Below are 22,466 nucleotides of genomic sequence, written 5' to 3' on the forward strand. Positions count from 1 at the left end.
ATTTCCATGGGTTTATTGACCATCTCTGTCTTTGGAGAAATGTCTATTTAGGTCTTATACTCATTTTTGGATTGGGTTGTTAGGGTTTTTTTTGTTGTTGTTGTTATTGAGTTGTATGAGCTGTTTGTATATTTTGGAAATTAAGCCCTTGTCATTTACATGTCTGCAAATATTTTCTCCCTATGAAATGGGAGAAACATAACATTATTTTTGTTTTGTTTATGGTTTCCTTTGCTGTGAAAAATCTTAGAAGTTTGATTAGGTTCCATATGTTTATTTTTGCATTTATTTCTATTGACCCGTGACAACATTGCTATGACTCGGAGAATGTTTTGCCTATGTTCTCTTCTAGGAGTTTTATGGTGTCACGTCTTATGTTTAGGTCTTTAAACCATTTTGAGTTTATATTTGTGCATGGTTTAAGGATGTGTTCTAACGTCACAGACTTACTATTAGATTCCACATATGTGATATCATATAATATTTGTCTTTATCTGTCTGACTTAGAGAAAGACAACACCACTTGCTGAAGAGACTGTCTTCATTACATACTCTTGCCTCTTTTGTTAATTGACCCATAGTGTTTGGGTTTATTACTAGGCTTTCTATTCTATTCCATTGATCCCTCTGTCTGTTTTTGTGCCAATACCACGATGTTTTGATTACTTGTAGCTTTATGGTATTGTCTGAAGTCTGGGGTGGTGGTTATGCCTCCAGCTTATTCTTTTTCCTCAGGATTTCTTTGGAAATTCTGGGACTTTTGTGGTTTCCTATAAATTTTAGGATTATTTATTCTAATTCTGTGAAAAACGTCTTGGGTAAGACATCAATATTTTTTAAATGCTTCCCAGATGCTGTTAATGCTCAGACAAGATGGAGAAGCCATGTTCTAAGTGGTTCCCTTTACCCACAATGAACTTCATGGCTATGGGACTGAGGACAGACTTGATCAGACTCTTTCTCTTCTACACTTCTTCCCTTTTCTCTTTGCATGGTGGCACATTTGGCCTTGGGCTGGTCCTAGGAAAGAGATCAATTTGCTAAGGTGGGACGGGAAAATAGTTGTCACTTTGGTGACCTTAAGGAGAGACTGATCATTTCAGTGATTCTGGCATTTAAGAAATGTTAAGGAACTCTGACTGCCTCCTGCCCAACAGATAAAACTATGTGGAAGGAAACAAGAAACAGCCCCTGAAGCAGTCCTTTGCCTGGGAATTTCTGGAGGAAATTATGTTTAAGACATCAGCAGACATCATTGTTCTCACTCAAGATACAGTTAAACTGGGGGTTGAAGTAAAATGTAAATCATCAGACAACTGTTACCAAGAGTGAAGAGAAAATTCTTTTTTTTTTTTTTTCTTAATTCAAGTGCTTTATTTAGGAGTGTTATCCAGAATACAGGAACCTGAGACAGAAGGAACAATGCAGGGAATGATTTTGTCAAAAGCTTCTGCTGCATCTATTGATATGATCATGGATAAGGCTGTTCCATAAACTGCAGATTTTTAAAAATCAATTTTATTTTGAAGAATTTTTAAATGAGTAGGGAAATTATAGAATTTTTATTCTTACTGGTTTAAATTTATTTATTTTAGGTTTTTATTTTTTATTATAGTTGATTGACAGTGTTCTCTCAGTTTCGGCTATACAGCCAAGTGACCCAGTCATATATATGTATGTCATATATATGTATGTATATATACACACATTCTTTTTCTCACATTATCTTCCATCATGTTCCATCAGAAGTGATTAGATATAGTTCACTGTGCTATACAGCAGGATCTCATTGAGAAGAGAATATTCTTTTTTTTTCTTTTAAATGATTTTTATTTTTTCCATTATAGCTGGTTTACAGTGTTCTGTCAATTTTCTACTGTACAGCAAGGTGACCCAATCACACATACATATATACATTCTTTTTTTCTCACATTATCATGCTCCATCATAAGTACTAAATATGATCCCCAGTGCTATATAGCAGCATCTCATTGCTTATCCATTCCAAAGGCAATAGTTTGCATCTATTAACCCCAAATTCCCAGTCCATCCCACTCCTTCCTCCTCACAAGTCTGTTCTCCAAGTCCATGATTTTCTTTTCTGTGGGAAGGTTCATTTGTGCCGTATATTAGATTCCAGGTATAAGCGATATCATATGGTATTTGTCTTTCTCTTTCTGATTTACTTCACTTAGTATGAGAGTCTCCAGTTCCATCCATGTTGCTGCAAATGGCATTATTTTGTTCTTCTTTATGGCTGAGTAGTAGTCCATTGTGTATATATACACCACATCTTCTTAATCCAATCATCTGTTGGTGCACATTTAGGTTGTTTCCATGTCTTAGCTATTGTGAATAGTGCTGCAGTGAACATGCAGGTGCATGTGTCTTTTTCAAAGAAAGTTTTGTCTGGATGTATGTCCGAGAGTGGGATTGCTGGGTCATATGGTAGTTCTTTATTTAGTTTTCTGAGGTACCTCCATACTCTTTTCCATAGTGGGTTGTACCAATTTACATTCCCACAACAGTGTAGAAGGGTTCTGTTTTCTCCACACCCTCTCCAGCATTTGTTACTTGTGGACTTCTTAATGATGGCCATTCTGCTTTGTGTGAGGTAGTACCTCATGGTAGTTTTGATTTGCATTTCTCTAATAATCAGTGATGTTGAGTATTTTTTCATGTGCTTATTGACCACCTGTATATCTTCTTTGGAGAAATGTCTATTCAGGTCTTTTGGCCATTTTACAATTGGGTTGTTTGTTTTTTGCTGTTGAGTTAAATATGTTGTTTGTATATTTTAGAGATTAAGCACTTGTCAGTTGCATCATTTGAAACTATTTTCTCCCATTTTGTAAGTTGTCTTTTTGTTTTTTTATGGTTTCCTTTGCTGTGCAAAGCCTTGTCAGTTTGATTAGGTCCCATTGGTTTATTTTTGTTTTTATTTCTGTTGCCTTGGGAGACTGATTGTAAGGTTGATGTCAGAGAATGTTTTGCCTATGTTCCCTTCTAGGCATTTGATGGTGTCTTGTCTTATGTTTAAGTCTTTAAGACATTTTGAGTTTATTTTTGTGTATTGCGTAAGGGTGTGTTCCAGTTTCACTGATATGACATATGGCTGTCCAGTTTTTCCAGTGCCACTTGCTGAAAAGACTGTCTTTTTCCCATTTTATATTCTTGCCTCCTTTGTTGAAGATTAATTGACCATAGGTATCTGGGTTTATTTCTGGGTTCTCTGTTCTGTTGCATTGGTCTGTATGTCTGTTTTGGTACTAGTACAGAAACTTGTCTTGATTACTGTGGCTTTGTAATACTGCCTGAAGTCTGGGAGAGTTATGCCTCCTGCTTGGTTTTTGTTCCTCAGGACTGCTTTGGCAATTTTGAGTCTTTTGTGGTTCCATATAAATTTTTGGATTGTTTGTTCTAGTTTTGTGAAAAATGTCATGGGTAATTTGATACGGATTACATTGAAGAGAAGAGAAAATTCTTAATCTTTGGTTTTTCAGTAGAACTCTTTCCCTCCTATGCTGTTGCTATTTGGTCTTCCCTTGCTCTTCAGCTAATTCCCTGCCCAGCTATCATAGCACTGCTGTTATGTCCCAGGGGGCATCTTTCTGATGTAACTGATGTTATGCATTCAACTGCTGAGAACTGAGATGATGGAAGGAGAGGATTGTGCTGTCTGACTTGGCAGTCAGTAAAATTCTGGTTTAACATTGCTGTTCTTCTGATTTTTAAGTACTTAGGAGCCATATTCTTCCAGATAAGCTTAGAAAGACTTAATTCTGCCTAGGTGGGTATTGGGAGTAGTTTTTGTTTTATTTATTTTATTTTAATTTTTAGTATCCTTCCATATCTAGCCACCTAGAAGAACCTGGGTTTTGTTTTTGAGTTTTTTTTGTTTGTTTGTTTTAGAGGCCAGCTGGGATCAGAAAGTTTTTTATTGGGGTAAGTTTCAGGCCATGGACAAACAAGAATTCCTTGCCCAGAGTTTCCAGAAACCCATCAGACATGCTCAGTATTTTTAAAAAAACCAGGTGGGGGAATTACATTTATATCAACAAACTTGCACAGGCCAAGGAAATCATCAAGTTTCTTTGTATCAGGCTGAACTTGTATCACCTGATTGTGGTAACAATGACAGTCTCATGTTGGTCAGAACCTCTTATTGGAAGCAACATTCTTGTCCATTTGATAACAAATAAGAATGCAAGTTGTTAATTGAATTTGGATGACAACCTCTTTCAAAACTTGGCAATCATAACAGGGGGAAACAAATAACAAGAGGTACTCAGAATGGAAGAATTTAGTAATCAGTGGCTTTGACTAAATAAGGGGAGCTTCTGTTATGTCACTGTGCTAATTAAATGTTGGGGTGAAGAGAAAACTATGTGGATGATGAAAAATCTACAGCTGAGGACTGTGGTGAATCCTCAGGACTCTACTTAGGCCAGTAGAAATAAATACATGGAAAGTCTCTACTTAGTAGCTCCTTTAGTACCATAATGCTAGCTGTCACAACAAATAGACTCACTTCTTAATCACCTTGCTCAAAAGCGATGCATGTTGTGTTTGCTCATGTTCTATTGCTGATAACTAGTCAAACAGTCCCGGTTCCACTTAGATACAGGATGTGCGTGCCTGCACACTTGTTGAAAAATATAATCCCTGGCTGGGCCACTGCTTTAAGCAACAATTCTATATGGCGGAAAGAGCACAGTTTTTTGGTGGGGCAGCCAGCCATCACTGACACAAGGAAACAGGAAGAGGGGTCATTGCAAAGTTAAGTGGCAACTCAAGAATTCGTCATCTGAAAGAAATGGGAGGCCATTACGGGGAGGTTTCTGGAGGCCAGGACACACAGACTGCATTATGATTAACTAAGGTAACTTCTGGGAGCAAGATGGTGCCAAAGTCTCTAGTCTAGGGACATAAAGTTTGGATCCTAATGTATAGATGAAGGTGAAGTTTGCACAATGAGAGGTTAAGAAGGTGGGGGTTGGGGCAGAGAACAAGGTGTTACCAGAAGGTCCACGATGGTCACTGGCAACTATAGTTGTCCAGTTAAAGCAGAGAGACTCTCAGGCTGTTTAAAAGGTGCCAAGCTGGATAGCACAGCCAAGCTTGCAAGTTAGAACAGTCTGGCTCATGCCCCAGTTTGATGATTTACAATATCTAAGCCTCAGTTTCTTCATTTCTAAAAGAGTAGTTTTAACACCCCACCTCACTGAGTGGTGGTAAGAATTAAATTTGGTAACATTACGAAGTTACTTTGCTCTCATCTAGTAAAAGCTCAGTAAACAGGATCCTGGGCCTTCGAACTTGGATTGTTGCAACAGCTTCTCAAAAGGCCTCCTTCCTTTTTTTTTTTTTTTTAAACTTTCCCCAACCTGTCACCTGCTACCAGTGATTCTCAGTGCAACAGCCAGAATGATCCCTTTCCAGCATAAGTCAGCCAAGTCTGATTTAGAATGAAAGGCAGAGTTTTATAGCAGTCTAAGGATCTCCGTGATCTGTACCTCACGCTTCCCTGTGCTCATCTTATGCTTCTTCTTCAGGCCTCCGTGCTGTGCTTGAAGCAGGTCAGGTGTGCTCCCGCCTAGGAATTTTGCTGTTCCCTCCACCTCGAATCCTCTTCCCTCAAAAATCTGCAAGATCCCTCCTTGGTCTTCAGTCTTTGCTCAAGAACTCTCAGTGAGGCTTTCTCTGACTCTCCATTTTAAAATGAGTCTCCTGGAGTTCTGTCATGGTTCAGTGGAAAGGAATCTGACTAGCATCCATGAGGATGCAGGTTCTATCCCTGGCCTCGATCAGTGGGTTAAGGATCAGGCATTGCCGTGAGCTGTGGTGTAGGTCACAGATGCAGCTTAGATCTGGTGTTGCTGTGGCTGTGGCGTGGGCCAGCAGCTGCAGCGCTGATTGGACCCCTAGCCTGGGAACCTCCATGTGTCATGGGTGTGGCCCTAAAAAGACAAAAAAATTAATAATAATAATAATGTCTCCCTGCAACATTCTGCTTTCCTCTCTATCTTCCCTGTGTTAATTTTCTGTGTAGCAATTATCCCCTTACGAAGCAGTGTGTGTGTGTGTGTGTGTGTGTGTGTGTGTGTGTGTGTGTTTTAAAGTCTTTATTTACCCTTTCACTGGAAGGCATGTTCTGGGGGCTTAGGGATTTCTGATTGCTTTCTGTACTGTCGTATCTCTGCTTTGGCTCCCAGTAGAAAATAAGCACTTGCTGAGTGACTGAACCTACTGTGAGTATTGGAGTGTGTTGCTGTTATGGGCTCTGGGACCAAGACAACTCGGAGGAGCTCAGACCTCCCTGTTCATTTCCTCATCCCAGACTCCCTAGGTAACAAGGGCTTAGCTCCTCTTAGATACGAAAACGTTAAGAGAACAATTGCACTTGAAACCACTGAATTTCAGGCAACCTTGAAATCTAACAGCAAGGTCACAGGAAACACAGAGGGAGGTCGTCAGCCAGATTCCATACATGGCACATTCCAAAGACAAATGACTTAGTTTTAATCAACAAATACATAGCACAAAAAAGAAAAGATAGAGGCCTGGGGAAATGTTATAGACTAAAAGAGTTGAGAGTGGCATATCATCTGGACAAAATGTGCCCACCTTGTTGGGATCCTCATTCAAGGAATTTAGTATAAAAGATACTTTTGAAGGAACTGGTAAAAGTTTGAAGGTGGAGTGGATATTGGGTGATAATGACCTTGTGTGTGTGTGGTGTGTGTGGTGTGTGTGTGTGGTGTGTGTGTGTGTGTGCATGCACAGGTGTGTGTATATTGCATGTCTTCTCTGGTGAACTCCATTCTGTGAGGGTCAGTGCGTGGGTGGGTAGTATTACAGACAATTCAACACCACAGAAAGTGATTTGAGGGCCTCTACTCTCAGTTCTCCCAAAGATGCTACATAGCGAATCCTATTCTAGATGTCAGGGAGGTAACTTAATTCATGACATAAATGGATGTCTTAAGACATCAAGGTTTAATTTTCTGTGGCACCCCAGTTGAGAAGAGCTGGTGGGGGGAAGTGATATGAAGCCTGGCACTTGCTTTAAATTACTCCAGGAAAGAAAGGGGGCTGGGGCATAGAGAAAATAAGATTGGCAAACTGTTGCTAATCTCAGGAGCTGGGTTATGAACACATGGATGTTCATTGTGCTATACTCTGTACCTTTTTGTATGTGTAAAACTTACATAATACAAACTTAATTCTCTTTTCAATATTAGGGGGAGATGAAACACTTCTTCTTGGGGATGAGGGAGGCCTATTTGCTTTTTTCTCTGTGTCTCTATGGGTGTGGGTTGGGTGTGGAGGAAAGAGGCGTGGGTGTGTTGCTTGGGAGGAGCGTGGTATTGATTCAACCCTCCTTATAGGCCTGTTTGGTTCCTTCCTGGCTGACCGTTGACTGATGGAGTGGAGCGGAGCCGTCTCAATTGGTAAGACTGGGCGAGATGCCTGCTGGGGCCAGGGTTTCTACTGCTTGTGCTGGGAAGTGGGTGCCCTACAGAAAGGGAGCTGATGGGGTGGGGAGTTTCCCCTAGGCACCTGTCAAATCGGAAGACAAATATTTCTATAAATATGTGTCTGCTACAGGCACAGGGTTGAAGATCATAGCAAATGGCCTGGGATTTTCCTTTGCCCTGGATCCATTCGTCCTGAGTTCAGAGCTCTCCTTACCTGCTCTGAATGGCTGGTTCGAGTCCCAGACCATGGAGCATCTGTCTTTCTGTGGTGGGGACTCAGCACCCTCCACAGAAAGAGCTCTATTCAACACGTTTTTAGATAACCTCAGGGAGATATACTCAACCATTTCACAACCGTCTCTAGCAGTGCCTGCCTGGCTGGAAAAAGATCTAATCTCTGTTGAGAACCCCTTTTTTGGGGGGCAGCCTGGCTCTGGAACAGTTGGGACAGGCAGGAATGAAGACCCTTTTATCTCAGGGCTCTGATCTGGGGAGGATTTCCTATTTTCCCCCACACTAGCCTGCAGCTGGGCTGGTCCTCAGAAAATATCTGTCAGCACGGCTACACAGGTGCTTTGTGAGTGTCTTATGGTTTCCTTTCACTCTCTCCTCAGATTCACCAGCTATCAGTTGGTTTCCGTTGCTTATCATATTTCTGCCTTCTTCTGTTCTTCTGAGTAAACTTGCGATTTGTTAGAAATGTTTCACCACAACTCTTAACGTGTGACTTAGGCTGGCTCCCATCGGGAGAGCTGTGGCTGAGAGCTGGGATGCTGTGTCCAATAGCAACCTGGACTGGCTCTGCCAGGGCCCTGGAAGCTGAGCCAGCAGCACCTACCTCAAGAACTACTGTTGCTGCAGGGATTGAATGAGCTTTACCCAACTCCAGGAACTTTACCGTGTGTGAAGTACTTAGCATGTGGTAAAAGTGCAATAAATGATTAGCTGAAATAAAGTGATAAAGTCTATCATTAAATTGTCAGCACAACACGGTGGAGGCAATTTTTAGAAGACACTTATCCATACAGCACAGCTGAAGACACGAGGCTTACAGCAGTTGATAAAACTGGCCTGACATCATATAACTGACAGATAAAAAAGCCAGGATTTGAATCTGGGCTTTCGAGATGCCAAAGTCTAGGCTCTTTCTCCAATGCTGAAGTTTCTCAAATTATTGGTGAAGAGCTGGTTTTTCCCCCAACCACTTGTATATTAATAGTTTTTAAAATATAATAAGGAAGATCCCAACTAGTATCCATGAGGATGTGGGTTCCATCCCTGGCCTCGCTCAGTGGTTAAGGGACTGGTGTTGCAATGAGCTGTGGTGTAGGTCACAGATGTAGCTGGGATCTGCATTGCTGTGACTGTGGTGTAGGCTGGCATCTACAGCTCCAATTCGACCCCTAGCCTGGGAACTTCCATATGCAGAGGGTGCAGCCCCTAAAAAGCAAGAAAAAAAATTAATTAATTAATTAAAAAATAAAATACAATAAAAAGGAATTATTGGAATAATGGAATGAAAAAGATATTAAAAATACAAGCTGTATTTTTAAAGTTATTATTAGAATCAACAGGCATACAGCGATTATTTTAAATTACTATAAAAGTCAATTAGGTGTGATTGCTATACTTTTCCCATCCTGGATCTTGATAAAGCTTTCTCGGGCTAGTACTTCAGATTGCCTCAGAATCACCTGGGGGTGCTTTCTGAACCCCATTCCACACTACTTGGATCCAAATGACCGAGGTGGACTTCAGGAAGGTGCATTTTAGCACATATTTTTAAGAATATGTTCTAAATCTGATCATCATTGTTCTCTGCAATCAGCCTCCCCTCTGCAGATTCTAGACAATGAATAGTGGCATGAGTACAGGGTGTTATTCTCTGTCTCCCAACCCCAGCCCCACTATTTTGTTTTTGTTTATTTTTCAAAAATTATTAGGGACTTCCTTTTTGTAGAAACTCACTGACTCACTGTAGAGCCTGATTCCTGATCTCATTTTAGTGTGGTCATCAAACGTGTTTTGAGTGCAGACTGCAGGCTGGGTAGAGGTGGAAGAGACCGCAAGGTGCCTGCACCCACTAGAGAGCAAGTGTCACAGAACAAAGTACAGAACCTGGGGCGCTTCGGAGTATGGAGGTGAGGAAGATGAGGAGGAACCAGCATTAGAGATTATTGAGGAGGAGCACCCGGGAAGGTGGAGAAAGACCCCCAAACTGTAAGTTTTGGAAGCCAGCAGGGGGACATGACCAAGTGTGTAAAATATGCTGATGGGCTGAATAAGATAAAGCCTGAGCACTGACCACTTGATTGATAGCACGGAGGTAATAGAGGGCTTTGGGGACATGACACAAGCAGTTTCATCAAGATGAGGGAGCCTTGACAGAGTGAGTGTAAGTGAGAATGGGAAGAGGGAAGTTGGAAAAGGTGACTATGGATAGTTCTTTACCATAAAGGAAAGAAAAAGCGCAGGGGCTGGAAAGTGAAATGGGATCAAGAGGTTTTGTAGAAGGGACAGGGAAATGGAGTTTATTTGTAACACATGCAATGGCCAAGTATGTGACTTTTGCAATGCCATATACCTTTTTCACTTAATTCCTTCAGTGAAACAGAAATGTTGTCTCCCATAACTTTTTTCTTCAAGCTATTTCAAACTCTCCCTAATCCAGATGTTACTGTCAAAGAAGAGTCTTCAGATCACTCTTGTTCCTTACACAGCTTAATGTGAATATATTTGAAGAAAATGACATTGCATTGTTTTCATATTTGCTTTATCACTTTTTGGCTGAAGTAGTTTTCTTTTCTTTTCTTTTCTTTTCTTTTCTTTTCTTTTCTTTTCTTTTCTTTTCTTTTCTTTTCTTTTCTTTTTTTAAGGGCTGCACCCTTGGCATATGGAAGTTCCCAGGCTAGGCGTCCAATCAGAGCTACAGCTGCTGGCCTATACCACAGCCACAGCAACACAGGATCCTAGCCACATCTGCGACCTACACCACAGCTCATGGCAATGCCAGATCCTTAACCCACTGAGTGAGGCCAGGGATCGAACCTGCAACCTCATGGATCCTAGTCGGCTTTGTTAACTGCTGAGCCATGAAGGGAACTCCCTGGCTGAAGTATTTAAAGCTGATTTCATTTCTAACTACTTCACATACATAGGACTTTGTTAAAAACATAACCATGTATATAACATAATATAATGGTACTATTATTATACCTAACACAATTAACAGTGATTTCTTAATATAATACCTAATCTATATTCAAATATCCCTGATTGTCACCAGTGTTAATTTCTTTAAAGGTCTGCAGATTGCATGTGAGTGTTGTGTGTCTTAAGCCATTTATTTTTCATGCCTATTGACTTGTTGATGAAACTAGTTGAATTGTTCTGTAGAATGTCCCACTTTCTGGATTTCTCTGATAACTTAGGACGTCTTTTTCCCTCCTTTTTTGGCCACATCCTCAGCATGTGGAAGTTCCCAGGCCAGGGATGGAACCTCAGTCACAGCTGTGATAACATTGGATCCCTAACCCCTAGGCCACCAGGGAACTCCTAGGGTGTCTTTTTAACTTCTTCTTTCTCTTGTCTATTTTAAAAATTGAAATTGCATATAAAGGCTCAATCATATTTTAGGCAAGAATTTTCATGTGTGGTGCTGTGTGCTTCATATTGTCTGACTTCAAAAGGCACATGCTGTCTAGGTGTCCCATTGTTAGTGATGCTAAGACTGATCAGGGGCAGGCAGTGCCTGCCTCAATCAGGAGAAGTATTTTTTCTTTTTTTAAAGATAGGAGAAATAATAGCATTCCTGTATGCTGATAAGCATGACCTTTGAGAGAGGGCTACCTATGGATCTGCAAGAAAAGGGAGGCAGATTTTAAAGAATGTCCTTAAGTAGACAAGAGTGTGTAGGATCTAGTGGAAAAATGTTGGATTTTGCAAGTGTTGAATGCAACCAATGTGTTCATAGTAATGAGATCATCTGGGCATAAGTGCAGGTAAGGTGGGTAGCTGTGGTACAAAGGCATGCATGTAGAAATTCTATTCTGGTTGTTTTCTTTTGCTCTATGAATAAGCAGCAAGTTCATTGGGGAGGGGGAGGGTAAGAGGATTTTTCAAGGGGAGGAAGTGATATGTCCTCTAGGAGAGAGGCAGATGAATTGACTGAAAAAGTAGGATATGATTACTGAGAAGCACTAAGGAGCTACTTGCAGTTAATGATCATGAACTTGGGGTGAAATTTATCAGCATCGTTGCATGATTGTTTCCAGCCATATTCAGTGACATGCTTGCAGGTGTGGAGCAGGACAGAGAGTTGGTTGGATTTAACCAGGATTGGGGTTTATCCAACCATGTATGATGAGAGAGGTTAACTGAACGATTGACCATGGAATGTAAACTGGATAAGGGAAGGAGGACCTCAAGGAAGGGAGAGACAGTGAGAAGGTGGTAGAGTCAAATCCATAAGATTGTTGGAGTAGGTGTTGGTTGGACTATGCTGCAGAGGGAGGAGTGGTGATTAGAGAAGGGATACTTGAAATCAAGGCTGGGAAGGGAGTTAACTTTTTGGAAATGACAAGTTCAAAGACACAACCCTGGGAGATACTGAGGTTATAATCATTGGAGTTGAGGATCAAAGAACTGAGAGACCAGGGAGCTAGAGTAATTCTGTAAATGGATGTTGATGACGGAAATAGTGTTAGAATTATAGTGAGCCAAGAGCTAACATTCAGGGAATGAAGAAGAGTGTTCCAGGTGGAGAAATACAGCATCAAGATGGGAAGTAGGCAGTGCGATCTGCACAGGGTTGCTGCGAGGATGAAACGAGTGAGTGCACGTGAAGTTCCCAGGCTCAGCAAGTGTTATTTATTGGTTTTCATTCTGAGTCTAAGTAGCTCCAGAGAACAGAGATTAAACCATTGGTTTTATTTTTATGGGGAGGTTGCTTTCTCTTCATTTTAAGACCTTTCTAAGAGATAAAGCTGTTCACACAGCTGTGTGTGTGTGACCCTGGGGAGGTAGTGAATTTCCTGTCCCTCATTGTATCCAGCAGACAGAATGAAAGATGAGGGTTTAATCTCTTATCAGTTTGCTCATCCCCTGTTTTCAGGTTTCAACAATGTACATTTTCCCTAGCTATTTGGACATGCATAACTTTTAGTCACAATGCTGTATGCACCATGTAACATCTTGTGTTTCACTTTTTAGTGTTGTAATATTTTAAGCATTTTCTTCCCTGTTGCTACTTCAGTTCACCTCTCTCTCTCTCTCTCTCTCTCTCTATATATATATATATATATATTTTTTTTTTTTTTCCATCTGGAGAATGTACCACAATTTTTTACTTCCCTATTGCTGGAAGGTGAATTATTAACCTTAGATTTTTCAGATAAATAATTTTGAAACTGAAAGCTATTTTTCTTTTTGCACATGCGTAGTGCCTTCTGAAACTAATTCTTTAATTCCATTAATCTGCTTTTAACTCTCACTACATCTCTCTAAGGTAGAGAATTTTTTTACATGTGAGGAAACTGAAATATATAATCTTTTCTCGCTTTGAATTATTTATTCCATTTTATTTCCTGGAAATACATAACTTGGTTAGTAGTCAGGAGCTCTTAATTCTACGGCCTGATTACTTTCTAAAAAAGTTAAATTAATTTCTACTGCTCCCTTGAAATATACCAATTTAATTATACTCTGTCTGGCAATGAGATTATCATTGTGAAAACTGTGGGCTAATATAAATTTTATAAACGAGTGCCTTAATGTTTCCGTTGCCTCTTTTGGATTTCTCTTAAGAGTAATCATAATTTCATATGCTCATTAACTGAATTTCCTATTTTGTGATTTGTTTGTTCATGTTGATTGTTTATTTCAGGAGGCTTTTACTGTATGTACCCTTTGCACACCTTGAGTATTGTTTTACTTTTTATTACAGTATTTTTACTGTATAGAAGTTAGAATTTTCATGCAACGACTCTGTAAAACTTTTCCTTTGTTTTTTTCTACCTTCCATCAGAAAGAAGAATGCTGACAAATATAATTTTATTTTTAGCTTTTTGAAATAATATTTTTATTTTTCCAACTCCGTTTTAGAAATTTTGGAATATACAAAAAATTACAAAAGATGAAAACACTCATCACCCTTTATTCTGCCATCCAGGGTGTTTTTTGTTCGTTTTTTTTCCTCCTTTCTCTTCCTCACATTTAATACTAAAAAATGATTTTTTTTTCTGAATTTCAGTTAACATTATACTGCTAGAACTTTCACCTATTATCAAATATCTCTTGATAATAATTTTTTAAAAGTCTGTCTCGAGTTCATTTTGGGATGAACTGTATCCCCTTTTCCCCAGACTGCTATTACATATGCCCAAACCAGTGACTAAACAGTTCTTTCTTCCCAGATTGGCCTGTGGTGCTTGCTTTATCTTTCCAGCATGTCCTTATCTAGAATCAGACTATTTCTAGGCTCTCTGTGCTGTTCATGGACCTCAGCCCTGCACCTGTAATTGCCTCTTTTCTCTCTCTTTTTGAGCCCTCAGGGCTTGCTGGCTTGAGCCATACTGGGGCCACCCTGGAGTCTAGCAGAAGTGTCTGTCTATCTTGTTAATCTTTAACTCTGCCTTGCTGGAAAACAGCTCTTACCTCCTCTTTTATTTACTTATTTTTGATCATTCTGAGAGAAGTGAGTCTTGGCCACCAGACCCAATAAACCAAACATCCCTCCCATGGAGAATTGTGCTGGTTCTTGAGGACCTGGAGGGCCTGCCGCCCCAGGGGAATGAGCCAGAAGCAGGTAAGGAACACCTAGAGGAGAGGGGTATGGAGGCAACATGGCAGTTTATGTTTTATTCAGAAATGACATAGTGAAGTGTGCCAGCAGGGGTCACAGAGTCTCAATGTCTGGCCACAGCTTTGGTGTTTTCTTCCTTCCTTCCTTCCTTCCTTCCTTTATTTATTTTAGTTCTTAGTCAATGAGGGGTGACAACAGCTGGTTTGCCTATTTCTATAAACCATATATGTATTTATAAAATATAAAATACTTGAAGTTATTCCGTAAATCAGTCTACCTTTTAAAAGAACCTACTATGTGCTAGGCCCCGCCTTTGGTACTGGGCATGTATCGATGACTAGCCCCCGGGGTGGGAACCATCCTTTGGCTGGGATTTTCTGTTGGTTCAGTGTTGGCTTGTTCTCTGTAGGTAATAAAGTGAGTTGTTATTTATTCTTCTGGAAGCCTAGTGGGGATTGTGAGTATTCGTTGAGACAGTCCCATCGGTTCAATAATCCTTTATTGAATACCTACCATGTTCCAGGCACTGTGTGGAGCACTGGGGTTTCAGAAGTGAGCCAGGAGAGGTTTCCCTTGAAGCTCTAGATGCCAGCTGGTGGGCTTGGAGCCTCAACAGAGGGTGGTGGTCAAGAGAGCTGGGAGCCTTCATGTGAGCTTTCAGATGAGTTCCCTGGGGCACTCATGGCAGAGCACTGGCCTGAGGCTGTCTTAAAGCTGTAGGACTGTGTTGTGGCTGAGTGTTTGGGGAACTCTTCCTTCCTGGAAAACTCAGCCTTGGAGGATAGGTGCTAGCAGGAAGCTCTTCTGGGTCTCAGCTCAGGGAGCCAGCGAACCAAGCTCCACTTCCCTACCCCCTGTCTTATTTCACCCAGGCAAATAAAATCTAAGTCCCAATTCTTCCATTTCCAAATCACTCTAGCAACTTTGAAAATTATCTATATTTTCAAAACTTTAGGTTTATTTCCCTGGTGGTCTGGCAGTTAGGACTCAGCACTTTTACTGCTGGGGCCTGGGTTCAATCCCTGGTCTCGGAACTGAGATCCAACATCAAGCCACTGCACACCTGTGGCCAAAACCAAATAACCAAACAAATAAACAAAATAGACCAAAAAAAAAGAAAAAAAAGGGAAAACTTTAGTTTTTTCAGCTATAAATGGAACTAGTAAAATTTTCTCTGCTCATCTCACAGGGCTATATTTGGTCTCATAAACCTAAGTACATGAAAGGGTTGCCTGAGTGGTCAAACAGTGCAACGTGAGTAATGTCAGTGCTGAGGGTTAGGGTGATTTTCTGTGACTGTCTGGCAGATTAAGTTGCCTCTCCAGTGACTCTGCTTTCTGAGTCGTGGTTGGTCCACACTGACTTTTCACAGTGCTTTTTCACAGATGCCTGTCTTTTAGTGCAAAGACCAATCACTTTTAGTCACACAGAGCTGGGTTGGAATCCTGGTTCTAGCACTAGTTAGCTATTGACTTTGGAGAAGCCCTTAATTGTGTGGAGCCTCAGTTTCTCCATTTTCTTAAGAGTTGCTGTTAGTATCTAGCCCATCGTGGTACAGTAAGAATTAAGTGCAATGAAGCAGGTAAAGTGCCTACCAGATAGTTGGTGCTTCTGAAATCCTACTTTCCTCTCTCTCCTGGTTTTTCTTCCGTTGTCATAGAGTCCTGTGATTAGCTGTGTTAGGTGTCTGGGGAAATTGAATTGCTTCGGTTTCTGATGATGCCACAAGCCCCTCCCCCATCTCATGATCTTAAGTTTGAATTCTCCCTCTGTGTACGTTTCATCACTTCCAAAACTTGAGCACCCAAGGCAGGATCCTTCCCAGAGCCACTGGTTCCTGAAGTCTAGGGTGGTGGTAACCACTGTTCGGTGGATTCCAGGAATGGTCCAGATGCCACTTAAAGAATATCAGTGAAGTAGGATCAAGACAGTAGAGTAGGAAGACCCTGAGCTCACTTCTTCCCATGGACACGCCAAAACTATAACTACATATAGAACGACTTTTTTCTAAGGAGGACCTGAAGACTACAATAGTTTTACAATCAAGGATATAAAGAAAAAAAAAAAAAAACACAGCAAGGAGGGGGTAGAGTCAGGACCCACACACCTGGCAGGTGATCCACAGCAGAAGGGGTATCACAAACTTGGAGGTCCTTCCTAACAAAGTGTTCAAGCCACCTTGGGGACCCTAGCCCTGGGGACTAGCACCAGGAAGATGAGACCCCTCAACCTGTTTTGTGCACGTGTGTGTGTTTGTGTGTGTGTGTGTGTTCCAATGAAGCTTTGTTTACAAAACAGCCAGCTGACAGATTTGGTCCTTGGCTGTAGTATGCTGACCCAGGCTCTAGTGTATTAACTCTGTGATGGCAGATTCTTGTTTTGTGCCCTGTCAAACCTCCAGGGCCTGGAACTGTACCCTTAATCGTTTGTTGTTGAGTGAATGAATGAATGAATGCGTGGAGTTAGGGGTTAGCTGGAGTTGTGAGGATTATGGACATGTCATATTAAATTCCTGACATGTAGGAAGTGCTTGCTTATGTTTGCTGAATAATTCATCTGCTGTCTCTTCACTCTGTACTGTACATCCAGATGCCGGTCAAAGAAGGACTGGTTGGCACCCAGGTCATAGTCGAAGTGTGTGGCCTCCTCGGGCTTCCTCCAGCCAGCCAGCCACGACCCCAGCAGAGTGCGCAGCATTGAGTGGTATGTGTCATGGCACATGCCGCCCACGTTGATCAAGCTTTTGCCACGGTTGCCACTGCCGCTGCCAGCAGCCTGGGGCATGGCTCGGCACTCCCTCCCCTAGGCTGGCTAGGTGCCGGGCTGCGCAGACTGCTGCTATAGCAGCAGTGCAGCAAGAACTGGGGTGACTGCAGTGGTGGCGCCAGCTGCTGTTTGCTGGCCCACTGGTGCCCACAGAAGGACTCCTTCAACTGGTTTTGAAAGCCAGTGGGGTTATGAGCGGGAGAGCTGGAGCGCTGTCAGAAACTGAGACTATGCTCATGAAGGGCTTGGGCATGAGCTTACTTGCTCCCAGTCTCAGTGTGAGCCAGTGGGCTGAAAAGCAGCCGGCCCTCTAGCCAGCCCACCAAGGCCTCACCAGCACACCCCTAGCCTCCTCCTCAGCCTGTACCTGGCTTCTCAAACTGTCCCCCTTTGCCAAGGCAGCAGCCCCTCATATGCCCTGGGAGAAGTCTTGGCCCATGCAGGGCTGCAACCATTTCTCATACCATGTACAAAAATAAACTCAAAATGTATTAAAGACTTAAATGTAAGACCTGAAACCATAAAACTCCTAGAAGGAAATATAGGAAGTATGCTCTTCGACTTCAGTTTTTTTTTTTTTTTTTCTTTTCTTTTTAGGGCCACACGCTCAGCATTTGGAGAGTCCCAGGCTAGGGGTCTAATCAGAGCTACAGCTGCCGGCTACACCACAGCCATAGCAACACCAGATCTAAGCCATGTCTGCGACCTACACCACAGCTCACAGCAACGCCGGATCCTTACCCCCCTGAGCGAGGCCAGGAATCAAATACAAAACCTCATGTTTCTAGTTGGATTCATGTCCAGTGTGTCAGGACAGGAATTCCTGACTTCAGTCTTAATGATAATTTTTGTTGGATCTGGCTCCCCAGGCGAGGGAACCAAAAGAAAAATTTAAAAATGGAACTACATCAATTAAAAAGCTCTTGTGCAGCAAAGGAAACCCTCAACAAAATGCAAAGCATATTATTGAATAGCAAAAGACATTTTCAAAGGATAATCTGATAAGGGGTTAATATCCAAAATAGATAAAGAACTCATACAATTCAATATCAAACAAACAATCTTTCCAATTTAAGAATGGGCAGGGGATCTGAATAGACATTTTTCCAAAGAAGACATACGGATGGTTGACAGGCAAATGAAAAGATGGTCAACATCACCAATCATCTGAGAAATGCAAGTCAAAACCACAATGAGATAGCACCTCACACCTGTCAGAATGGCTATCATTGAAAAGACAAGAAATAACAAGTGTTGTCGAGGATATGGAGGAAAGGGTACACTTTTGGTGGGGATGTACATTGATGCCTCTACTATGGAAAATAGTATTGAGTTTCCTTAAAAAATTAAAAATAGGATCACCATGTGATCCTTCAGTTCCACTCATGGGTATTTATCCTAAGAAAACAAAAACACTAATTCAAAAACTTTATGCACGCCAATGTTCATTGCAGAATTATTTACAATTTACAATTGCCAAGATATGGAAACATCCCGAGGGTCCATCAACAGATGAATGGATAAAGATGAGATACACACACACACACACACACACACACACACACACACACACGAATGTTACTCAGCCGTAAAAAGAATGAAATCTTGACTTTGTGATATGGATGGGCCTAAAAGGGTATTATGCTAAGTGAAATAAGTTAGACTGAGAAAGACCAATACTATATGGTTTCATTATATGTGGAATCTAAAAAACAAAACAAAGAAATAAATATAACAAAACAGAAACAGACTCACAGATACAGAGAACAAACTCGTGGTTGCCAGAAGGAAGGGCGATGGGGGAATGGGTGAAATGGGTAAAGGGGATTTGAAGTACAAGGTGCCAGTTATAAAATAAAAAGTCACAAGGATGTAATGTAGCACACAGGGATTACAGGCGATTATATTGTAATAACTGCATGGTGTGTAATCTATAAAAGTATTGAATCACTGTGTTTTACACCTGCAACTAATACATCATAGTATAAGTGAACTATGCTTTGATTACAATTATTCTTCACTTATACTTGATGAAGGACCTGAAGTTCAGGTTGACGAGCCATGGCCAGTGCTCCACTCTGCCATCCTTTGCTGTCCCACATTTCCTCCACATGGCCCTCATGCCCAGAGGCTGCTCTAACCTTCTGTGCCCGTACATTTACCTAGTTCTAAGCCCACTAACGCCATTCTTGTTTGGCTCTCCCAGCACTCAGTGAACGAGACAGGGCAGAGATGATTACTCCACAGCAACCTAGGTGCAGAGAGGTTAAGAGACTTGCCTAAGGTCACCTAGCATGGGGACAAGAAGCCAGGTTTTGTGATACCCAGTTCAGTATTCCTACTTATCCTGGGTATCCTTAGGAGCAGGCTTTGTAGAAATGGACTATAGATTCTTAATCCATTAGCAAAACCCGGGGGGTGTTATCTTAGACTCGTTAAGGTAAGTAACCTTAGTTACTTCGGGGAGAATTTAATGTTTCCCAGAAAAATACATTGTTTGAGTTCAAAGTGCTTCCATTTTCTGTTCAGTTTCACAATAAATTCTGGGAAAACGAAGTAGGTCTTTACCCAGATACAAACGGGACTGTTTAGGCTCTATTTGCTTAGTGAAATCCGTTTTTTGGAACTTTCAGATGTTCTGTCCATGGCATTGTGAAAGGGTTGTGGATTATGGAATCAAGTGCACTTGGATTTGAATCTAACGGTACTGTTTTACTCAGCTCTGTGGTCCTGGGCATTTCTCTTAACATCTCAGAGCCTCTGGTAGCTATTGATAAAAATGGAGATTATAGCACCTTCATGGCTGGTGACAGGGCCTTTCTGCACAGCAAAGAAGCTGCCTTTCGTATTAGATTATTATAAACATGGCGTTCACTGAAGTTGTAGACCACAGTGCCCCTGAATTATGATTAAGTTAAATGAAATAACATCTTTTGTGCTAATGCATTTTTAATTTCATTTCCTTAATTGGTCATATGTCTGCTATCTTACCAAGAGTTCTACTTTCTACCATGAGGTGAATCAGTTTCCTGCTGTTTGCTAGGACTCTTGCAGAACGCCATAAACCTGAATGTTATGTTGTGAAGCAAACCCTTGGTTTTTTCTCATGCAGAAGTCCCGCATCACAGCCCTTAGAGAGATGCATCACAAACCTGTGACACTGTGGCGAGAAGTCTCTTTCTGGCCATTTTGAAACAATGGGCTGGTTGGGGTTTTTGGATGCTAACTATTATATCTGGAATGGCTGGGCAGTGGGGCCCTTCTGTGCAGCACAGGGAACTGTGTGTAATTGGGTCACTTTGCTGTATAATAGGAATAGAAGAAACATTGTAAATCAACTATATTTTAATTAAAATTTTTTTTAAAAAAAGGTGCTGGCCCTTTTTAGGGAGTGTGGGTTTTTGTGATGTAGACCCATCAGTTTTTTCTACCTTTTTCTTTTAGTTTCTCAAGTTATTTATGCCTTCATGGAACAAAGAGTATAAGACTCTAGGAACCGCATGTGTAAGATGTGGTTCCAGATCTCAAGAAGCTCAGCGAGCAGCCAGCGAGCTAGACCAAGACACGTCGAAACTAAGAGTCAGGGTGTGCAAAGGGGTGGTGGGAGGGTCTGTAAAATGCTCAGGGAGGAAGACGGCAGTGTTTGAGGACAGCTCTCTACATTTTAAGCCCAAACTGAGGGTGACTTTTTGAGAGTTGCTGCAGATTGTGGACCTGGTAGGAGCGACATCTGGGCTAGAATTCAATGCTTGTCACTCTAAAGCCATTGCTCAGTCCATCATTACTTTCAGATTTTCTTTATATCTTTTTTTTTTTTTTTGCCTTGTCTCACTCTTGTTTCAGGCCTGCTTTTCTGCTCAGGACAGAGTGGTTTCCTTGAACACATCTTTCATTATGATTCACACCAGCTTGAAGAAAAAATTCAGCTGCTGCCTGCTGGTCTTTCTCCTGTTTGCGATCATTTGTGTGTGGAAGGAAAAGAAGAAAGGGAGTTACTATGAATCCCTTAAATTGCAAACCAAGGAGCTCCAGGTGCTGAGGAGTCTGGAGAAACTGACTCCAGGGTCTGGCTCCCAGTCTGCATCCTCCAGCGGCACCCAGAACGCCCAAAGAGGCAGCCAGGCCCTCGGCAGTCCCAGTAGCCCAGCCAAGGCCAAGCCAGAGGCCAGCTTCCAGGTGTGGAACAAGGACAGCTCTTCCAAAAACCTTATCCCTAGGCTGCAAAAGATCTGGAAGAATTACCTGAGCATGAACAAGTATAAAGTGTCCTACAAGGGGCCAGGGCCCGGTGTTAAGTACAGTGCTGAGGCCCTGCTTTGCCACCTCCGGGACAACGTGAACGTTTCCATGGTAGAAGCCACAGATTTTCCCTTCAATACCTCTGAATGGGAGGGTTACCTGCCAAAGGAGAACATCAGGACCAAGGCCGGGCCGTGGGGCAGGTGTGCTGTCGTCTCATCAGCGGGATCTCTCAAGTCCTCCCAACTGGGTCGAGAAATAGGTGGGTTCTGGGGTGTTACGACGGTTATCTGAGCAGCCAGAGCCCAGGGGACTGGGGGTGTGGCTCCATGGGATGGGCAGATTGGGCCTGGATCAGTGTTTTCAGCTGTCCTTCAAGAGTCAGAGGTGCCATGGGGACCACTGAGAGAATGAGGAGCCAGACTTCTAGCATCTTGATCAATTAGAACAGCTTTATTCTTGTCTGTCTTAAACCCAGGTGTTGTACAGAAGACTTTATTTAAAAAGAAAGTTCCACTGCTCTCAATAAGCAAAAGTCTACACTGGTATTTAAAGATATTTAAAGCATAGGTCTCTACTTTAGCTTCGGGTCTTGAAGTTCTGTACATCTACTGATTAATTAGCAACTAACTGTTTCTTTTGGCCTCCAATACCTGGGTAATTTTTGGTTTTTCTTTTTGAAAACGGGGAAGTGTAGACCAACTTCAGGAGGTTCATGAATCCCTAAAATCATGTGCAAAAGTAGGGCTGATTAGGCGTGTGTTTGATGTGTGTGTATATGTGTAATCAGTCTGCTTTTTTCCAAAGATAGAGTCCACAGCTTTCAGTTGCTTCTCAGAGGGGGCCGTGACCCCCCCAAAAGGTTAAAAATCAATAGTCAGAATATATCAGTTTGCTTTTCTTTTCTTCTTGTCTTTTTTTTTTTTTTTTTTTTTTTTTTAAGGGTCACACTCACAGCATATGGAAGTTCCCAGGCCGAGGGTCGAATCTGAGCTGCAGCTACCAGCCTACACCACAGCCACAACTACGCAGGATTTGGGCAGTGTCTTTGACCTACACCACAGCTCACAGAAATGCCGGCTCTTTAACCCACTGAGCGAGGCCAAGGATCAAACCCACATCCTCATAGATACTAGTCAGGTTCGTTACCGCTGAGCCGTGACAGGAACTCCTCAATT

At 41.8% G+C, this 22,466-nt stretch overlaps 1 protein-coding gene across 19 annotated transcripts in view; it reads left to right on the top strand.

The window, feature by feature from the left end:
• Window positions 1-22,466, top strand: part of ST6GAL1 (ST6 beta-galactoside alpha-2,6-sialyltransferase 1) — a 138,226-nt gene that overhangs the window by 77,918 nt on the left and 37,842 nt on the right. For 4 of the 19 annotated variants that reach the window (XM_021070029.1, XM_021070021.1, XM_021070033.1 and 1 more), the window contains 2 exons: window positions 7,392-7,454; window positions 20,893-21,550. In XM_021070029.1, coding sequence (XP_020925688.1) covers window positions 20,944-21,550 — 607 coding nt within the window. In that variant the 5' untranslated portion in view covers window positions 7,392-7,454; window positions 20,893-20,943. Of the gene's footprint in view, window positions 1-7,390; window positions 7,455-9,487; window positions 9,702-14,170; window positions 14,287-16,872; window positions 16,987-19,682; window positions 19,754-20,892; window positions 21,551-22,466 lie in introns of those variants that run through there. The other 15 variants (XM_021070027.1, XM_021070022.1, XM_021070028.1 and 12 more) reach the window with 11 other exon arrangements.

This window comes from Sus scrofa, chromosome 13 (genome assembly GCF_000003025.6).
Source record: "Sus scrofa isolate TJ Tabasco breed Duroc chromosome 13, Sscrofa11.1, whole genome shotgun sequence".
NCBI lineage: Eukaryota > Metazoa > Chordata > Mammalia > Artiodactyla > Suidae > Sus > Sus scrofa.